Genomic DNA, 13,672 nt, shown 5'->3' on the forward strand with positions numbered 1-13,672 from the left:
ACTATAGACTAGACTATAGACTAGACTATAGACTAGACTATAGACTAGACTATAGACTAGACTATAGACTAGACTATAGACTAGACTATAGACTAGACTATAGACTAGACTATAGACTAGACTATAGACTAGACTATAGACTAGACTATAGACTAGACTATAGACTAGACTATAGACTAGACTATAGACTAGACTATAGACTAGACTATAGACTAGACTATAGACTAGACTATAGACTAGACTATAGACTAGACTATAGACTAGACTATAGACTAGACTATAGACTAGACTATAGACTAGACTATAGACTAGACTATAGACTAGACTATAGACTAGACTATAGACTAGACTATAGACTAGACTATAGACTAGACTATAGACTAGACTATAGACTAGACTATAGACTAGACTATATAGACTAGACTATAGACTAGACTATAGACTAGACTATAGACTAGACTATAGACTAGACTATAGACTAGACTATAGACTAGACTATAGACTAGACTATAGACTAGACTATAGACTAGACTATAGACTAGACTATAGACTAGACTATAGACTAGACTATAGACTAGACTATAGACTAGACTATAGACTAGACTATAGACTAGACTATAGACTAGACTATAGACTAGACTATAGACTAGACTATAGACTAGACTATAGACTAGACTATAGACTAGACTATAGACTAGACTATAGACTAGACTATAGACTAGACTATAGACTAGACTATAGACTAGACTATAGACTAGACTATAGACTAGACTATAGACTGGACTATAGACTAGACTATAGACTTGACTATAGACTAGACTATAGACTAGACTATAGACTAGACTATAGACTAGACTAAAGACTAGACTATAGACTAGACTGAAGACTAGACTATAGACTAGACTAAAGACTAGACTATAGACTAGACTAAAGACTTGACTATAGACTAGACTAAAGACTAGACTATAGACTAGACTATAGACTAGATTATAGAGTAGACTATAGACTAGACTATAGACTAGACTATAGACTAGATTATAGAGTAGACTATAGACTAGACTATAGACTAGATTATAGAGTAGACTATAGACTAGACTATAGACTGGACTATAAATTAGACTATAGACTAGACTATAGTCTAGACTATAAACTAGATTATATACTTCAAAGTCGATGCTCTTATTTTCGATATTATCAAAATTTAATCAAACATTTGAATTTTCACTTACCCCCTTTCTAATATCCAATTCTTTCTCCAATCACAGAAAATCTTCGTTTCTTAGAGTTTTGACTGTTAAACACTACCTCGCCGCTGTCCCACGATTCCTCCGATGTAGCAGCAAATAAATCATGATCGGCTACAAAAGGTATTTTTAACACTTTGTCAATATTTTTCAACACATTGGGTTTAATGTTCATTATTTTATTCAAAATTTTGTGCAAATATTCCAAATTTAAGTTAAGCATTAATGCTAATGCTTGCACATGATAATCATAGAGGCGATAGGAAACTTTATCAACATTTAAAATATCTTTTATGTTTTTGTTTTCAAATAGTTTACAAAGCGATTCCGGTAAAGAAGGAGAACTTGAGGATGATTCTAGTAATTCGAACGCTGGGGTATCATCAGGTGTAATAACATTTAGTGGCTGGAATTGTTCATTTGACGAATGTGTTAGAACGGTTTCTGGTGGAAGTTGATATTTAAAATGTGATGGATAGTTGAGAGGTAAAAGAGATTTTTTGGCAATAAATTCTTGTGTAGAATCGTCTGGAGTGGGAAGTATGTTTGCAGGTAGTGTTTTTTCGTACACATTGTGATTTGTTGCTATATTTGTTTTATCAAATGATTTTAAATAGTTTTTGTTTAAAGTTAGATTTTCGGCTACAGATTGTGTATTGGTTTCAAGCTGTTGAGTTTTTTCATTTGGTAACTTGTTGCTGCTTCGGGTAATGCATGTGTTTTGTGAGATATTAATTTTATTTATCTTATTAGAAGATTTTTGGGCGGTTACGTATGTTTGGAAATTGTTCGTTACATTTTGTAATTCCTGTAAAATGTTATTATCTTTGTTCGTAATTTGTGATCTTTTTTTATAACTCTTCTCGCCAGAATCAATGGGACGTGAGGAAAAGGTTTCGGATTTTATTTCTGAAGAATTATTTTGTTCTTTAGATGTTTCCCTGGTAACATGATTTTTAGTCAAACTTGTTTGCCTTTTGCCTTTGGTTAAAGAACTGTTATCTTCAAACGTTTTCGCGAAGGTGTCTAAAGGTGTTAACTGTTCAGATTTTATTTGTTGAATGGAAGTTTGCATTTCATTTGTTTGACTCTCTGTATTAGATGCATTTTTTACTAAGTTAGTTTTCCTTTTACCGGATAGCAATGTTTTTTGTGATCTTTTAAGCATTTGAGTGTCATTAGAAAACTTCTCAAAGATATCTTGTGAGATATTCAATTTTGTTTTAATAGTTTCTTTTTTACTTCGTAAATCTTCCGAATTTTTATTACCAAAGACATGTGAAGTCCTTTTGGAACTTTTGTTACATTTCATTACATTTGTCGTATTTAGATTCTGATCTGTTAAATCCGTTTGTTTCAAAGAATAATTGGATAATTTATTCAAGATTACAGGAGAATTGGACAATTTAGATATTGTAGTTTTGGCTTTACTTGGCATATCTTTTGAACTTTTGTTTGCAATTTTTCCTAATATTTTCGTAGCTTTATTTTCGTTTGAAGTTGGTGAATTATTTTTTGTAACACGATTTTGAGTTAATAGTTTAATTCTTTTTTTACATGCTGTATTTGAATTTTCACTTAGCAGTTGAATACTTTTGTTAGAAACTAACGTACTACCACTTCTTTTAAGGGATTTTAATGGTAATTCTTTGATTTGTGGCTTAATTGTGGAAAAGGCTTCAACACCTCCCTTGTTTGAAACTAAAGTTCCGCAACTTCGTCTAAAAGATTTTGAATGCAAATCTTTGTCAATAGCCTTAATCGTTTTAGAGTTCTTATTTAAATTTGTATTTAAATGAACGTTAATGTGTTCAGATGGTGGCAAAGGGTCTAACAAAATTTTGTTAGATTTGGAAGGTTCTACTACTGCCTTGTTTAACTTTGCAGATTTTGTCGTATCTAAAGGCAATATTTTTATATTAGCATCGTGTACCTTTTTAGGTCTTCCCCTCTTTCTTTTCTGCTTAATGCTGTTGTCTATTTAATAAAAATTTAATAAAAAATTGTTTTATAGAAAAATACTCGAATGATTCCTTAATTCTTATAAAATTGGTTTCAAAAAAGTCTCAATAAATATAACTGTAACTAAAATTAAACTAGAAATGATCAAATGTTAATGCAAGTTAGACACCGTCTAATGAGTTCTTCCCATTATCTAAAGTAAAGACTATGACCTATTCTATAGTCGGAAATATAGACTAATCTATAGTGAAGACTCTAAACTTCTCTATACCTAGTCTAGACTACACACTACTTCATAAATAAAAATGTATATTTTTCTCACCTTCAGCAGTTTCATTAGCCTTTTCCGCAACATTTTTATTTTTATCACTGTTCACTTCAGGTGTCACATTAAAAATATCAAGTTCTCCATTAAACGTTTGTTTCTTTACCACTTTAGATTTATTTGGTAAATCTAAAGGTACGTTATTATTAGCCACCTGTTCTTCCCCCAGCACTTGTGTATTAAAAATATCGTGGGTACATTTTTTACTTTTGCTTGCACGGTTTTTTGCAAAATTCCCGGAGTTTTTTCTTTCTTTTGCTTTAAAACATAAACCATTTTTAAGTATGCGTACATTATTCCAAGGAAAACAGTCATTCCTCCGCTTAGGTTTCTGTGACAGACGTTGTGACCTTCGTAATGCTGTCGGAGCTGTGGGGCAAATATTTCAATTATTTTAATAAATTATGCTAAAAATGTATTCACCTTTAAGTAATTCTTCCACTTTTGAGCAATATGTAGCATCACTGTCATTTAATAAATACATTTAAAAAATTTTCTTTGACGAAGCTAAAAATTCATCCGTACTTGGCAAAAACACACAAACTAACTGTAAATGGCGGCATGTTTATGATTGTTTTTATGTCGATAAATGAGTAATCTTTTGACATATCAACAATCAATATTCGAACAATTTTTAAATTTTAAAAATATCACTTAATTTGATTATTTTTAGATAATTTCGTAAAAAGAAATATATAGTTGACTTATTTACTTTAAATTTAAACAATAGGTGCAGTTAAAAGGAACAATTAAAAATACAAAATGCATAAAAACGGAAATACCTTAGTAACAACACAAACACGAGTTGTCAAGCCGTTCTCCATTTTTAAACTGCATTATCGATATTATCCCTGCATGGTTAATAAACCTCTGTGAATTCTTTTCAATAAGAAGCAGAATTATGTTTTCTAAAGCTTTTAATTTGTTTAAAATTTTTTCACTAACAAAATTTTTATATTTTTTTAAAAATAACACACAATAATTATAACAATTTATTCCAATGTACGCTCGACTTCCTGAAAAGTATGACCCTAACTTTTGGCAAAGTTTAAGCTACACTTGTACTTAAAATTTTGGTTTTGTGCAGGAGAGGTGGCCAATAAAGGCCACAATAAGTCGATATTTAAGGGACATTAGGTGGACTTTAAACAAATCTAAGGTGGAGACTATAGACTACTCTGTAGATTATAGACACTTCTATATTGTAGACTACAAGCTACTCTATAGACTTCTCTATTGTCTGGAGTGTAGACAACTGACTAGTCTAGACTATAGTCTGGACTTTAGGCTTCTCTATAGTCTAGACTATTGGATTTTCTATTGTCTAGCCTTAAACAGCTCTATAGTCTGGACTGTACTCTGAAGCATGGATTACAGATTAGTCTAGACTTTAAACTGCTCTAAAGCGTGTATTTAAAACTACTTTATAGTATCTAGAATAAAGACTACACTATAGTCCGGACTAAAGACATAAAATCTGCCATATAGTATGGAATATGGAATCTATAATGTAGACTATAAACTACTCTACTGTCTAGACTACAGGTTAGACTATAAACTACTCTATAGTCTATTTACTATGGATTGTACTACATATGCCTTCATAAATGAAATTATTCTCACCTTCAGTAATTTTTTTCGCCTTTTCCACAATATTTTTATAACTCTTCAAGACATGCGGCACATTAAAAATAGCAAGTTACCCAGCAGAAATTTTGTTTTGATTTATTTGATAAATCTGAAGGTAAATAATATTTGGCCACAAGTTCTTCCCCTAGCACTTGGGAATGAAAAAATTTATTTTTTAATTCAGCTTATAGGTTTCTTGCAAAATTTCCAGTTTTTTCTCTTTTACTTTAAAAAATAAATTCCGTGCCCAACCCAAGGTTTTTGGGGTAGACATTGTGATCTTCGTAATGCAAAATTTTGGTAGGTTTTTTTTAGGACACTAAAAGCTGTCGGTCAAATATTTCAATTATTTACGCTAAAACTTTAGCATCACTACCAATAAATAAATTTAACTAACAAATTTATTTAACAAAGCTATAAAAATGCAATCAAACTTGACAGAATGCAAAAACTAACTGTAAATGGCGGCATGTTTATGATTGTTTTTAAGTCGATAAGTTAGTGATGTATTGACATATCAACAATCAACAGTGCAACAATTTTAAAATATCTGTAAATTTTTTTTATTTTTCGTTAAATTTGTAAAACGAAATGTTTAATTGACTTATTTGCTTTAAAGTCAAACAACTGATGCCGTTTAAAGGACCAATTAAAAATATAAAATAAATAAAAACGGAAAAAATCTTATTAACAATTGTTGTTGTCTCTTAGGACAAACAGTACTATCAACTTGAGTAACTCAACCCTACAAGAAATGTATGACCGAAACTAACACGTACAAAATGATTTTACTAACACACTTGCAACATTTTTCTTTAAAAATTGCTAAAAAAAAGAGTTAACGGATAATTCCATCAATAATGATGTTCAAATGACCGGTAAAATGACTGTTGATATACACAATGTGTAATAAAGGGTTTCATTTACATATGAAAGAGTGTAACAACTGCATTTGACAGTTACTGTGTTTTCCGTCTTATAAATTAATTATTTCGGTGAAAGCCAAAGATCAAGAAGCGAAAAATTAAAAAATTTGAGACTAAAATTATTAAAAGTAAATAGATTTATTATAAACTGAATTTAAAAACGGTGCAGGAAGTGGAGCTGAGAATATACTCTTCGAAGATTTTTCTATCTTTGGTAATATGAATACATATTTACTTTTAATTTTTATATTTCAATATTTATATATATTTCTTTACAGACAATTTATTTCCACAAATTAAAAGGAGTATAAGAGGATTTTACATTTTGCGAGGTATGTAAAATGGTAAAATGATAGTTAATTTATGTATATGCTTACTATGTATATTAATAAAATTAAAAAATATATATCTCAAAATGTTAATAAATTGTGTTTTATTATAAATTGGTATAGCCGTCAGATTTGACGGATAAATGCATCAAGTGTGATTGGTCAACTGTGATGGATATATCCATAAAGAATGATTAGTCAATCGTGACTAACATTTCCATCATCCTTGATTGGTAAAAAGCAAAAGAGTGAGCAGCTCAAATATATGTTTTAAAGTCGATAGAATTCATAAGTGCAAGGGAGAAGAAAAATCACATGTACACAAATGTTTCCATCACTTTTGTCCATTTGCCTTAAGAAACTGATAGAAACTTTGCTTTACTCTGTGATAGAAATAATACATCAGTAGTGCCAGTCAAATGACCGATCAAATGACTGTCACTGTTCTTGTTGGGAAGTTGAGTTATCAACACCTGCTCCATTTTTAACTGCATTATCGATATTATACTGTAGGTTATTAAACCTCTGTGAATTTTTTTTGCCAATAAGAAGCAGCATCATAATTTGTGAAATTTTCATTTGTTTACAATTTTTCCATTAGCAAAATTTTAACATTTTTACCAATTTAACACACAAGAATTAAAATGTCCGATGAGAAATCAAATCTCGCTATAATAAGAGATCCAAATAAGGTTTCTAGTCGTATTTTCATTGGCAATTTACCGCAATGTACGCGTGACGACCTAGAAAGTATTTGCCTACCCTATGGCAAAGTTTTAGCTACATTGGTACAGAAAAATTTCGGTTTTGTGCAATTCGAAACGGAAGAAGTGGCCAATAAAGTGGCTGCTGCTTTAAATAAGTCGACTTTTAAGGGAAATACCGTAACGGTACGTAATGCAGCACATTCAAAGAAAAATCAACAGAATGCCGCAGCCAGCAGCAATAACAATTGGTCTCAGGCCGGTACAGGAGTAATGGCACAGACAGCTGTAGGTGGTGGCGGTGGCATAGACAATGTCGATAATTCCAATTATAATGATTGTGAAATTATTGTAGTCGATCGTAAAAATACGTAAGAAATATTAAACTGTAGTTATTCTAGAAAGATTGTAAATTTGTTTTTGTTTAGCAAATATGCCGAAATGATTGAAGATCGTTTAAAGCGTTTAAATTTAAGAGTTGATGTTTTATTTCCAAATGCAGATGTTCCCCTGGGCAAAGTGGTAAGTAAAAATAAAACTAAAATTGTATAGATATCTGGGATGTATGTTGGTATTCCACATTTTCACTGTTTACCAATCTACATTCTGGAGAAACACTAATCGGTAGTCTGCATTGTCTGTAATAATCTGTAGTCCAGACTATAGACCACTCAGCAGTCCAGACCGTAGACTAGTTTATATTCAGGAATAAAGATTATAATATAGACCGAATTAAATACTGAATATTAACAAAATTATGATTTTTCTAAATTTCAAATATTCATCATATTTGCATGCACCTTCTAGCTTTCGAATATTGCTTCACGTGACTGTTTGTACGCGATACTTGTGACAAATCAACATGAAGAACATAATAGCATAACAGTTAATATTCTGTATGGACAACCTGCCGAACATCGTAATATGCCGGTGGAAGACGCCATCAAGCTAGTAAGTGATGATTTCCGGAAAAAAATTATGCGAGAAAAAGCAGCTGCTATGGCAAATCAACAACAGCCACGAAACATGCCAAACGTTCCAATGAATGTACCTCAGATGGCACCCCATTTGCCCAATCCTGTACCAATTATTCCGGCCAACACAGCAAATTACATGGCGCCACCCTTAAAAGAACGACACCCGGATGCGATACAAATGTTGCTAAATCTTTTGGCCTCCAATATGCCATTAACAGTTTTACAATACGATCGTATTATTAAATATCTACAGCAAAGACGTGAGCTACAACTCAAGGTGGAACTGGGAGATGCTGCTGATGAAATGATTAAATCAACACCAGATCCAGAAATAGAATTGCAAAAGAAAATTCTTAATATTTTAAATAAACCCTCTGTGGCAGAAACGCATTATGAATTATTGTATCCCAACCTGGAAGCGGTAAAGCAGGATGAGCGCATGTTAGATTTACTTAGAGATGTACGAGTACAAAAAGCTTTAGACTCTTTAATGGATTCCAATCTGGTATCCACTGTGGAAAATTTAATGAAATTTTAATTCTTTTAAAATATTTATCAATAAAAACAAAAACTAGACAATTCTTTTTTTTATTAGTTTAAGGCCAAGAACGTTTTGCTTCGTGACCCTCATATTTGCCTCGGTATTTAAGACCGGTCACTAAAGTGGAACTCTTAGGGAAAGCAGTTTGTCCATTAAACTTCGTATCATTCTCGGGATTAAAACGCACATAATCATATTGTATATGCAAGTTTTCGGGTAATTGCATTTGTTTTAAAGCATCATAGGGAACCGTGGTGTTGACAGAAGTTTCGTAAAATTTGATAACATCGCCTTTAAAAAAAATATGCAAATATTTATCAAGTTACAAAAGAATTTCAAGTTTTACATACCCACTGTCTTCAATTCATGCACTTGTGAATTGGGTACACTGTGTTGGAAATCAGTGAAGCAGGCTTGTAGAAATTTAAACTTTTCCTCCAAGCTTTTGAGATTATAATCCTGCTTGTTGGATATTTGCAAAGAGGCGCAAATCGCCTGCACCTTTTCGGCAACATTAGATGGTGCCTCATAAGTTTTATGGGGCCGTAGAAAACTGCAAGAGTATAAACATATTTTAATTTTATTGATATTATTTTAGTATTAAATGATTAAATCATATACCCTTTATCACTTATGGACTGAGCTGTAGCCTCAATTTGTCCCACCGTTTTTGCTTTGGTTGAGTAACATCTTGACCAAGTGTTCTAAATGAAAATTGTATAAATATTCAAATTTTTTTCGAGATAATTATTTAAGTTTATAATACTCACACTTTTTTGTAACAAATTGCTTAAAGTTTTAGTTAGATTTGCTTGCATTTTTTAATATTTTTGTGTAATTTCTTGTGTTTTTTACTTAATGCGGTTAGGGATTGCTGAAGATAACAAAGTTGACTTCAAAATCTAACGCCGTTGTTATAACAACAGCTGTTAAGGCTGTAAGGTTGATAATGCAGTGTGTTTAGTTTAAAATAAATTTGGTAGCACTTATTCTTAATTGAAAATAATTGCAATACCATTTTTCGCAGTTTTATTTCAGAGAGAAATTTTTACAAGAAAAATTTAAAATCTAATGTATATATTTTTGCAATAATTATTGGAATAGTGTATTTCTATATATTATTTAGAATATATTAAACACATTTGGCAGATACAATGACACAAAACTTTTATTTACACAATTTGCTAAATTTTTATTTAAAATTTAATTTTTTAATAAGTGGTTGCTTTTATTTAAAAAGCCAGTTGTGTAGTAGGGTTCTATAGTTGAAACGAAAAGTCGACTTTTCGACTTTTTGCATTTTATGAAATGTCGATGTTTTGACTACCGACTTTTTGCATTTTAGTAAAAGTCGACTTTCGACTTTTTGCATTTAGTTAAAAGTCGATTTTTCGACTTTTTTCATTTAATTAAAAGTCGATTTTTCGACTTTTAATATTTTATAAATAGTTGACTTTCCGACTTTTTCGACTTTTTCCAGCTTTTCGACTATTTTCATTTTATGAAAAGTCGACGTTTCAACTTTTTGCATTTTATGAAAGGTCGACTTTCGACATTTTGCATTTAGTTAAAAGTCGATTTTTCGACTTTTTCATTTAATTAAAAGTCGATTTTTTGACTTTTAATATTTTTTAAATAGTCGACTTTTCGACTTTCCGATTTTTTTCGACTTTTTCCGACTATTTTCGACGTTTTCCGACTTTCTACTATATTCGACTTTTCGACTTTCGACTATATCCGACTTTTTTCGACTTTCGACTTTTTTCTACTTTTCGATTTTTTCGGCTTTTTCCGACTTTTCGACTTTTTCGACTCTTTCCGACTTTTTTCGACTTTCCTATTTTTCGACTTTTATTTTCAAAGTCGACATTTTCATAGACGATAGTCGAGTTATCGAATTTTTTGGAACAAAATAGTCGACTTCGACTTTTCGACTCTTTTCGACAAAAAGTCGATTGTTCGATTATTCGAAAGGCGATTTATAGAACCCTATTGTGTAGTGTATCAAAAATATTCTTTATACTTTTTATTTGAGATTTATGCGTGTGGAAAACACTATTTTTAAATTAAATATTTTTTATATTAAATATTTAATTTTTATATTATTTACAACGCATCTCTTTTTTTTACATTTCGTAGCGTATTGTATGTGTTTGAGGCTTAATTTGCGATACATAGTTAAAAGACACTCTGGCAACATATACACTTTTTGACATCAGTATACAACTGTTGTTGTTTTATTTATTTTTTTTTGTAGAATTGACTTTACCTTATTATTCCATCATATTTCTGTGCACATCAGCTTTCTCTCTCTCTCTTTTCAAAGCGAAAAACAGTTTCGTTTTTACTTCATTTCGCAGCAGCAGACAAACTTCTGTGAACTTGAAAACAAATTGCACTCGTAAAGAACAAATAAAATATTTAAAGAATTTGCAAATTCAAATATATAGTGAAAAGTGTAAAAGAAAAATATATTTAAAAAAACTCATACTTTATAAGAAAAGATTTAAACAAAAAGTTAAGAGAAAAAAAGTAATTTTGTGTGTTTTTTTTTCGTATGACAAGGTTACACACAGATATTTGGCATTGTTGCTAGTGTGTATGTGTGTAAGTCTGATTTTTTCGCCTAAACGTGTTTGTGTATGTGTGGGTGCATTTTTGCCGACAACATAAAAGAAGGAGACAAAACTATAATACTCTAAACTTGAAAGAAACAAGAATAAAAGAGATAAATAGTGTATGTGAAAAATAAAAAGATATAAGAAATTTTGTTAACAAGAAAAAACGCAATTTTACAAGCTAATTGTTGCTTTAAAACATTGTTTTTTTATATAAAAAATTATTCAATTAATATAAAGAAATAAGAGGAGAGAAAAAATTTAGGAAATGTTATTTAAAGAGTGAACAAAGTGTCATGTTAATTAAGGGAAAGTTTTTACATGTTTTGTTATTGCAGCAGTGAGAAGAGAAAATCAATTATTTTTGTCATAGTGTGTGTGTGTGCAAGCAAGTAAACGGTTTAACTAGGAGTGAGTGCGATTGAAAGAAGAGTGTCGGAAAGAAATGGCAACAATGTTTAAACAGTGTTGCAATATAAAGAATATAACTTTAAAAAAACTGGTTTAAACAATTAAATAAAATAAAATTATTAATACTATATTAATTTACAATAAAATTAAACAAAATTATTTAAACACATGCAAATCATTACTAAGGCTTTAGCGATTTATAAACACAAAACTACTTAAAAATGCAACCATGTAAGGCTGTATAATAGTAGAGAAGACAAAAAGACACAAGAAAAAAAATCTGTATATTTCTCTGTTCGACAACGCCATTTTCAATTCTATAGTCGTCGCAGTCGCAAACGTCATGTCGTCGTTGTCGTCGTCAATGTTGCTCTACGCGTTTTAAAGAAAAATTTCAATGTGTGTCCCCTACGTTTTATTATTTTTTTATTTAAAATATTAAAAGAAATAATTTATTACGGTAATTAACAAATCAAATGTCTTATACGCTTTGGGTGTTTTAATATAGAAAATAAAAAATATTAAATAAAAAAGTATTTTGGTTTTTTAAAAAAGTGTTTCAAGAGATATTTAAAAAAATATCGATTAGAAAGAAAAATCACAAGTGAATGGAAAGTGGAGCAATAATTGTTTAATGAGCAAAACTAAGATAATAACAAAGTAATCTTTAAAACATATATACCAGGTGTTGTGTAAATGTTTTGTATAATGAAAATAATTAAAAAAAAATATTAAGAAATTAAAAAAAAAAATTAAAATGAATAAGAAAAAATTGTCGATCGATTTTAAATATCAAAAGGAAAAATTCCTATATGACGCGTAATTTTGCAATTTTTTTTTCTTTCTTTTATTATTATGTTCTCTTTTGCTATTTCCGTTAAAAGGGAAGAAAATCATATAAAAAAAATAGCAAAAAGAAGACTACTTTGAGTATAAAAAACGACAAAAAAGCAAAAAAATAAAGAAAAAACAAAAACAACTATACTAAAGCAGCAGCAGCAGCAATTCAACATAAAGTAGAAGTTCATTTGTTGTTGTTTTTTTGTTTTCTGTCTTTTGTGTGTGAGTGTGAGTGTGTGTGAATTTTTTTGTGCGGTTGTTTGTTTTCTTTATTCGTTCATTCGTGAGTTGGTTGGAGCATTTATTAACTTTGTACAATAAGTTGGCAAAAAAAAAAAAAAACAACAACAGCAGCAAACATGCTCCTTTACACCACCAACAGAGCCAGAGAGTAATATCGGTAGTGAATATATTATTTTCATTTTTTTTCTTATTCTTTGTATATTATTTCAACACAAGAAAAACAAACGAAAAAAAAACACCAAAAGAAAAGATGATTGTAAAGAAAATAAATGTTAAATCTTGTAAATACTTTGCATTCATAATAATTTTAAGTTTGAAAAAAAAGAAAGCCTAAATTTTAAACAAAAATATTAGCAAACCTTTTTAGTTTTAGACAATTTTGACAAGTATTTTTATACCCTACACCACTATAGTTTGAGGAGGGTATTATGCGTTTGAACTGAAGTTTGTAACTGCCAAAAATATTGGTCCTAGACCCAACTTAAAGTATACCAGTCGGCTCAGAATCACTTGCTGAGTTATGTCCGTCTGTCTGTCTGTCTGTCTGTCTGTCTGTGTGTCCATGTAAACCTTGTGCGCACGCTACAGGTCGCAATTTTCAAAATAATTTGATGGTTCAAGGACGAACGCTATTGAAAATGGTTGAAATCGGTCCATCCTAGCCCCCCATACAACCGTACCCCCGAATCGGGCCTTTAGGCTCACAATTACATTAAATGTTTTATAATGTCAACAAAAATCAGCAAAAATTAGTTTTATAGAACAATAAATGGCAATACATATTTTTTTATAGAGATCGAGCCTCATTTGACCCTAGCCCCCATACAAACTCGTCTTCAGAAAATGACCAGAACGTTAAAATTCACTTATAATTACTAATAAAACGATCAAAATCTAAATAAATGACTTTGAAGTACAAGTAA

The 13,672-nt window shown here is 30.4% G+C and overlaps 4 protein-coding genes across 16 annotated transcripts in view; 2 read left to right on the plus strand and 2 right to left on the minus strand.

Annotated features, from left to right (window-relative positions):
* Positions 1-1,235: 1,235 nt before the first annotated feature.
* On the minus strand, positions 1,236-4,195 carry LOC124420154. Its single transcript, XM_046952245.1, has 3 exons — positions 3,955-4,195; positions 3,529-3,900; positions 1,236-3,221 (listed from the first exon to the last, which is right to left on the minus strand). Exons 1-3 carry the CDS (start codon positions 4,013-4,015, stop codon positions 1,237-1,239), a joined length of 2,418 nt encoding a protein of 805 aa, XP_046808201.1. The 5' UTR covers positions 4,016-4,195; the 3' UTR covers position 1,236.
* Positions 4,196-6,947: 2,752 nt separating this feature from the next.
* LOC111676977 (nuclear receptor coactivator 5) lies at positions 6,948-8,672 on the plus strand. Its single transcript, XM_023437991.2, has 3 exons — positions 6,948-7,490; positions 7,548-7,641; positions 7,927-8,672. Exons 1-3 carry the CDS (start codon positions 7,060-7,062, stop codon positions 8,632-8,634), a joined length of 1,233 nt encoding a protein of 410 aa, XP_023293759.2. The 5' UTR covers positions 6,948-7,059; the 3' UTR covers positions 8,635-8,672.
* Positions 8,580-9,563, minus strand: LOC111676979 (39S ribosomal protein L50, mitochondrial). Its single transcript, XM_023437992.2, has 4 exons — positions 9,408-9,563; positions 9,259-9,341; positions 8,988-9,190; positions 8,580-8,928 (listed from the first exon to the last, which is right to left on the minus strand). The coding sequence occupies exons 1-4, from the start codon at positions 9,453-9,455 to the stop codon at positions 8,693-8,695; spliced, it is 570 nt and encodes a 189-aa protein (XP_023293760.2). The 5' UTR covers positions 9,456-9,563; the 3' UTR covers positions 8,580-8,692.
* A 1,543-nt stretch (positions 9,564-11,106) lies between these two features.
* Positions 11,107-13,672, plus strand: part of LOC111676982 (mediator of RNA polymerase II transcription subunit 13) — a 41,425-nt gene continuing 38,859 nt past the window's right edge. For 3 of the 13 annotated variants that reach the window (XM_046952384.1, XM_046952399.1, XM_023437996.2), the window contains exon 1: positions 11,674-12,126. The gene's annotated coding sequence lies outside the window, so the exon portion shown is untranslated. The other 10 variants (XM_046952385.1, XM_046952395.1, XM_046952398.1 and 7 more) reach the window with 10 other exon arrangements.

This window comes from Lucilia cuprina, chromosome 5 (assembly GCF_022045245.1).
Source record: "Lucilia cuprina isolate Lc7/37 chromosome 5, ASM2204524v1, whole genome shotgun sequence".
Classification (NCBI taxonomy): domain Eukaryota; kingdom Metazoa; phylum Arthropoda; class Insecta; order Diptera; family Calliphoridae; genus Lucilia; species Lucilia cuprina.

Bases quoted from the DNA above. Each gene is read 5' to 3' on its own strand.
- LOC111676979 (XM_023437992.2), bottom strand. From the start codon at position 9,455: ATGCAAGCAAATCTAACTAAAACTTTAAGCAATTTGTTACAAAAAAGT. The intron at 9,342-9,407 runs GTGAGTATTATA...ATTTTCATTTAG, and splicing joins GCAATTTGTTACAAAAAAGT to AACACTTGGTCAAGATGTTA. The intron at 8,929-8,987 runs GTATGTAAAACT...TTTTTTTTAAAG, and splicing joins GCATGAATTGAAGACAGTGG to GCGATGTTATCAAATTTTAC.
- LOC111676977 (XM_023437991.2), top strand. From the start codon at position 7,060: ATGTCCGATGAGAAATCAAATCTCGCTATAATAAGAGATCCAAATAAG. The intron at 7,491-7,547 runs GTAAGAAATATT...GTTTTTGTTTAG, and splicing joins GTAGTCGATCGTAAAAATAC to CAAATATGCCGAAATGATTG. The intron at 7,642-7,926 runs GTAAGTAAAAAT...TGCACCTTCTAG, and splicing joins ATGTTCCCCTGGGCAAAGTG to CTTTCGAATATTGCTTCACG.
- LOC124420154 (XM_046952245.1), bottom strand. From the start codon at position 4,015: ATGTATTTATTAAATGACAGTGATGCTACATATTGCTCAAAAGTGGAA. The intron at 3,901-3,954 runs GTGAATACATTT...TTTGCCCCACAG, and splicing joins AGTGGAAGAATTACTTAAAG to CTCCGACAGCATTACGAAGG. The intron at 3,222-3,528 runs GTGAGAAAAATA...TTTATTAAATAG, and splicing joins GGCTAATGAAACTGCTGAAG to ACAACAGCATTAAGCAGAAA.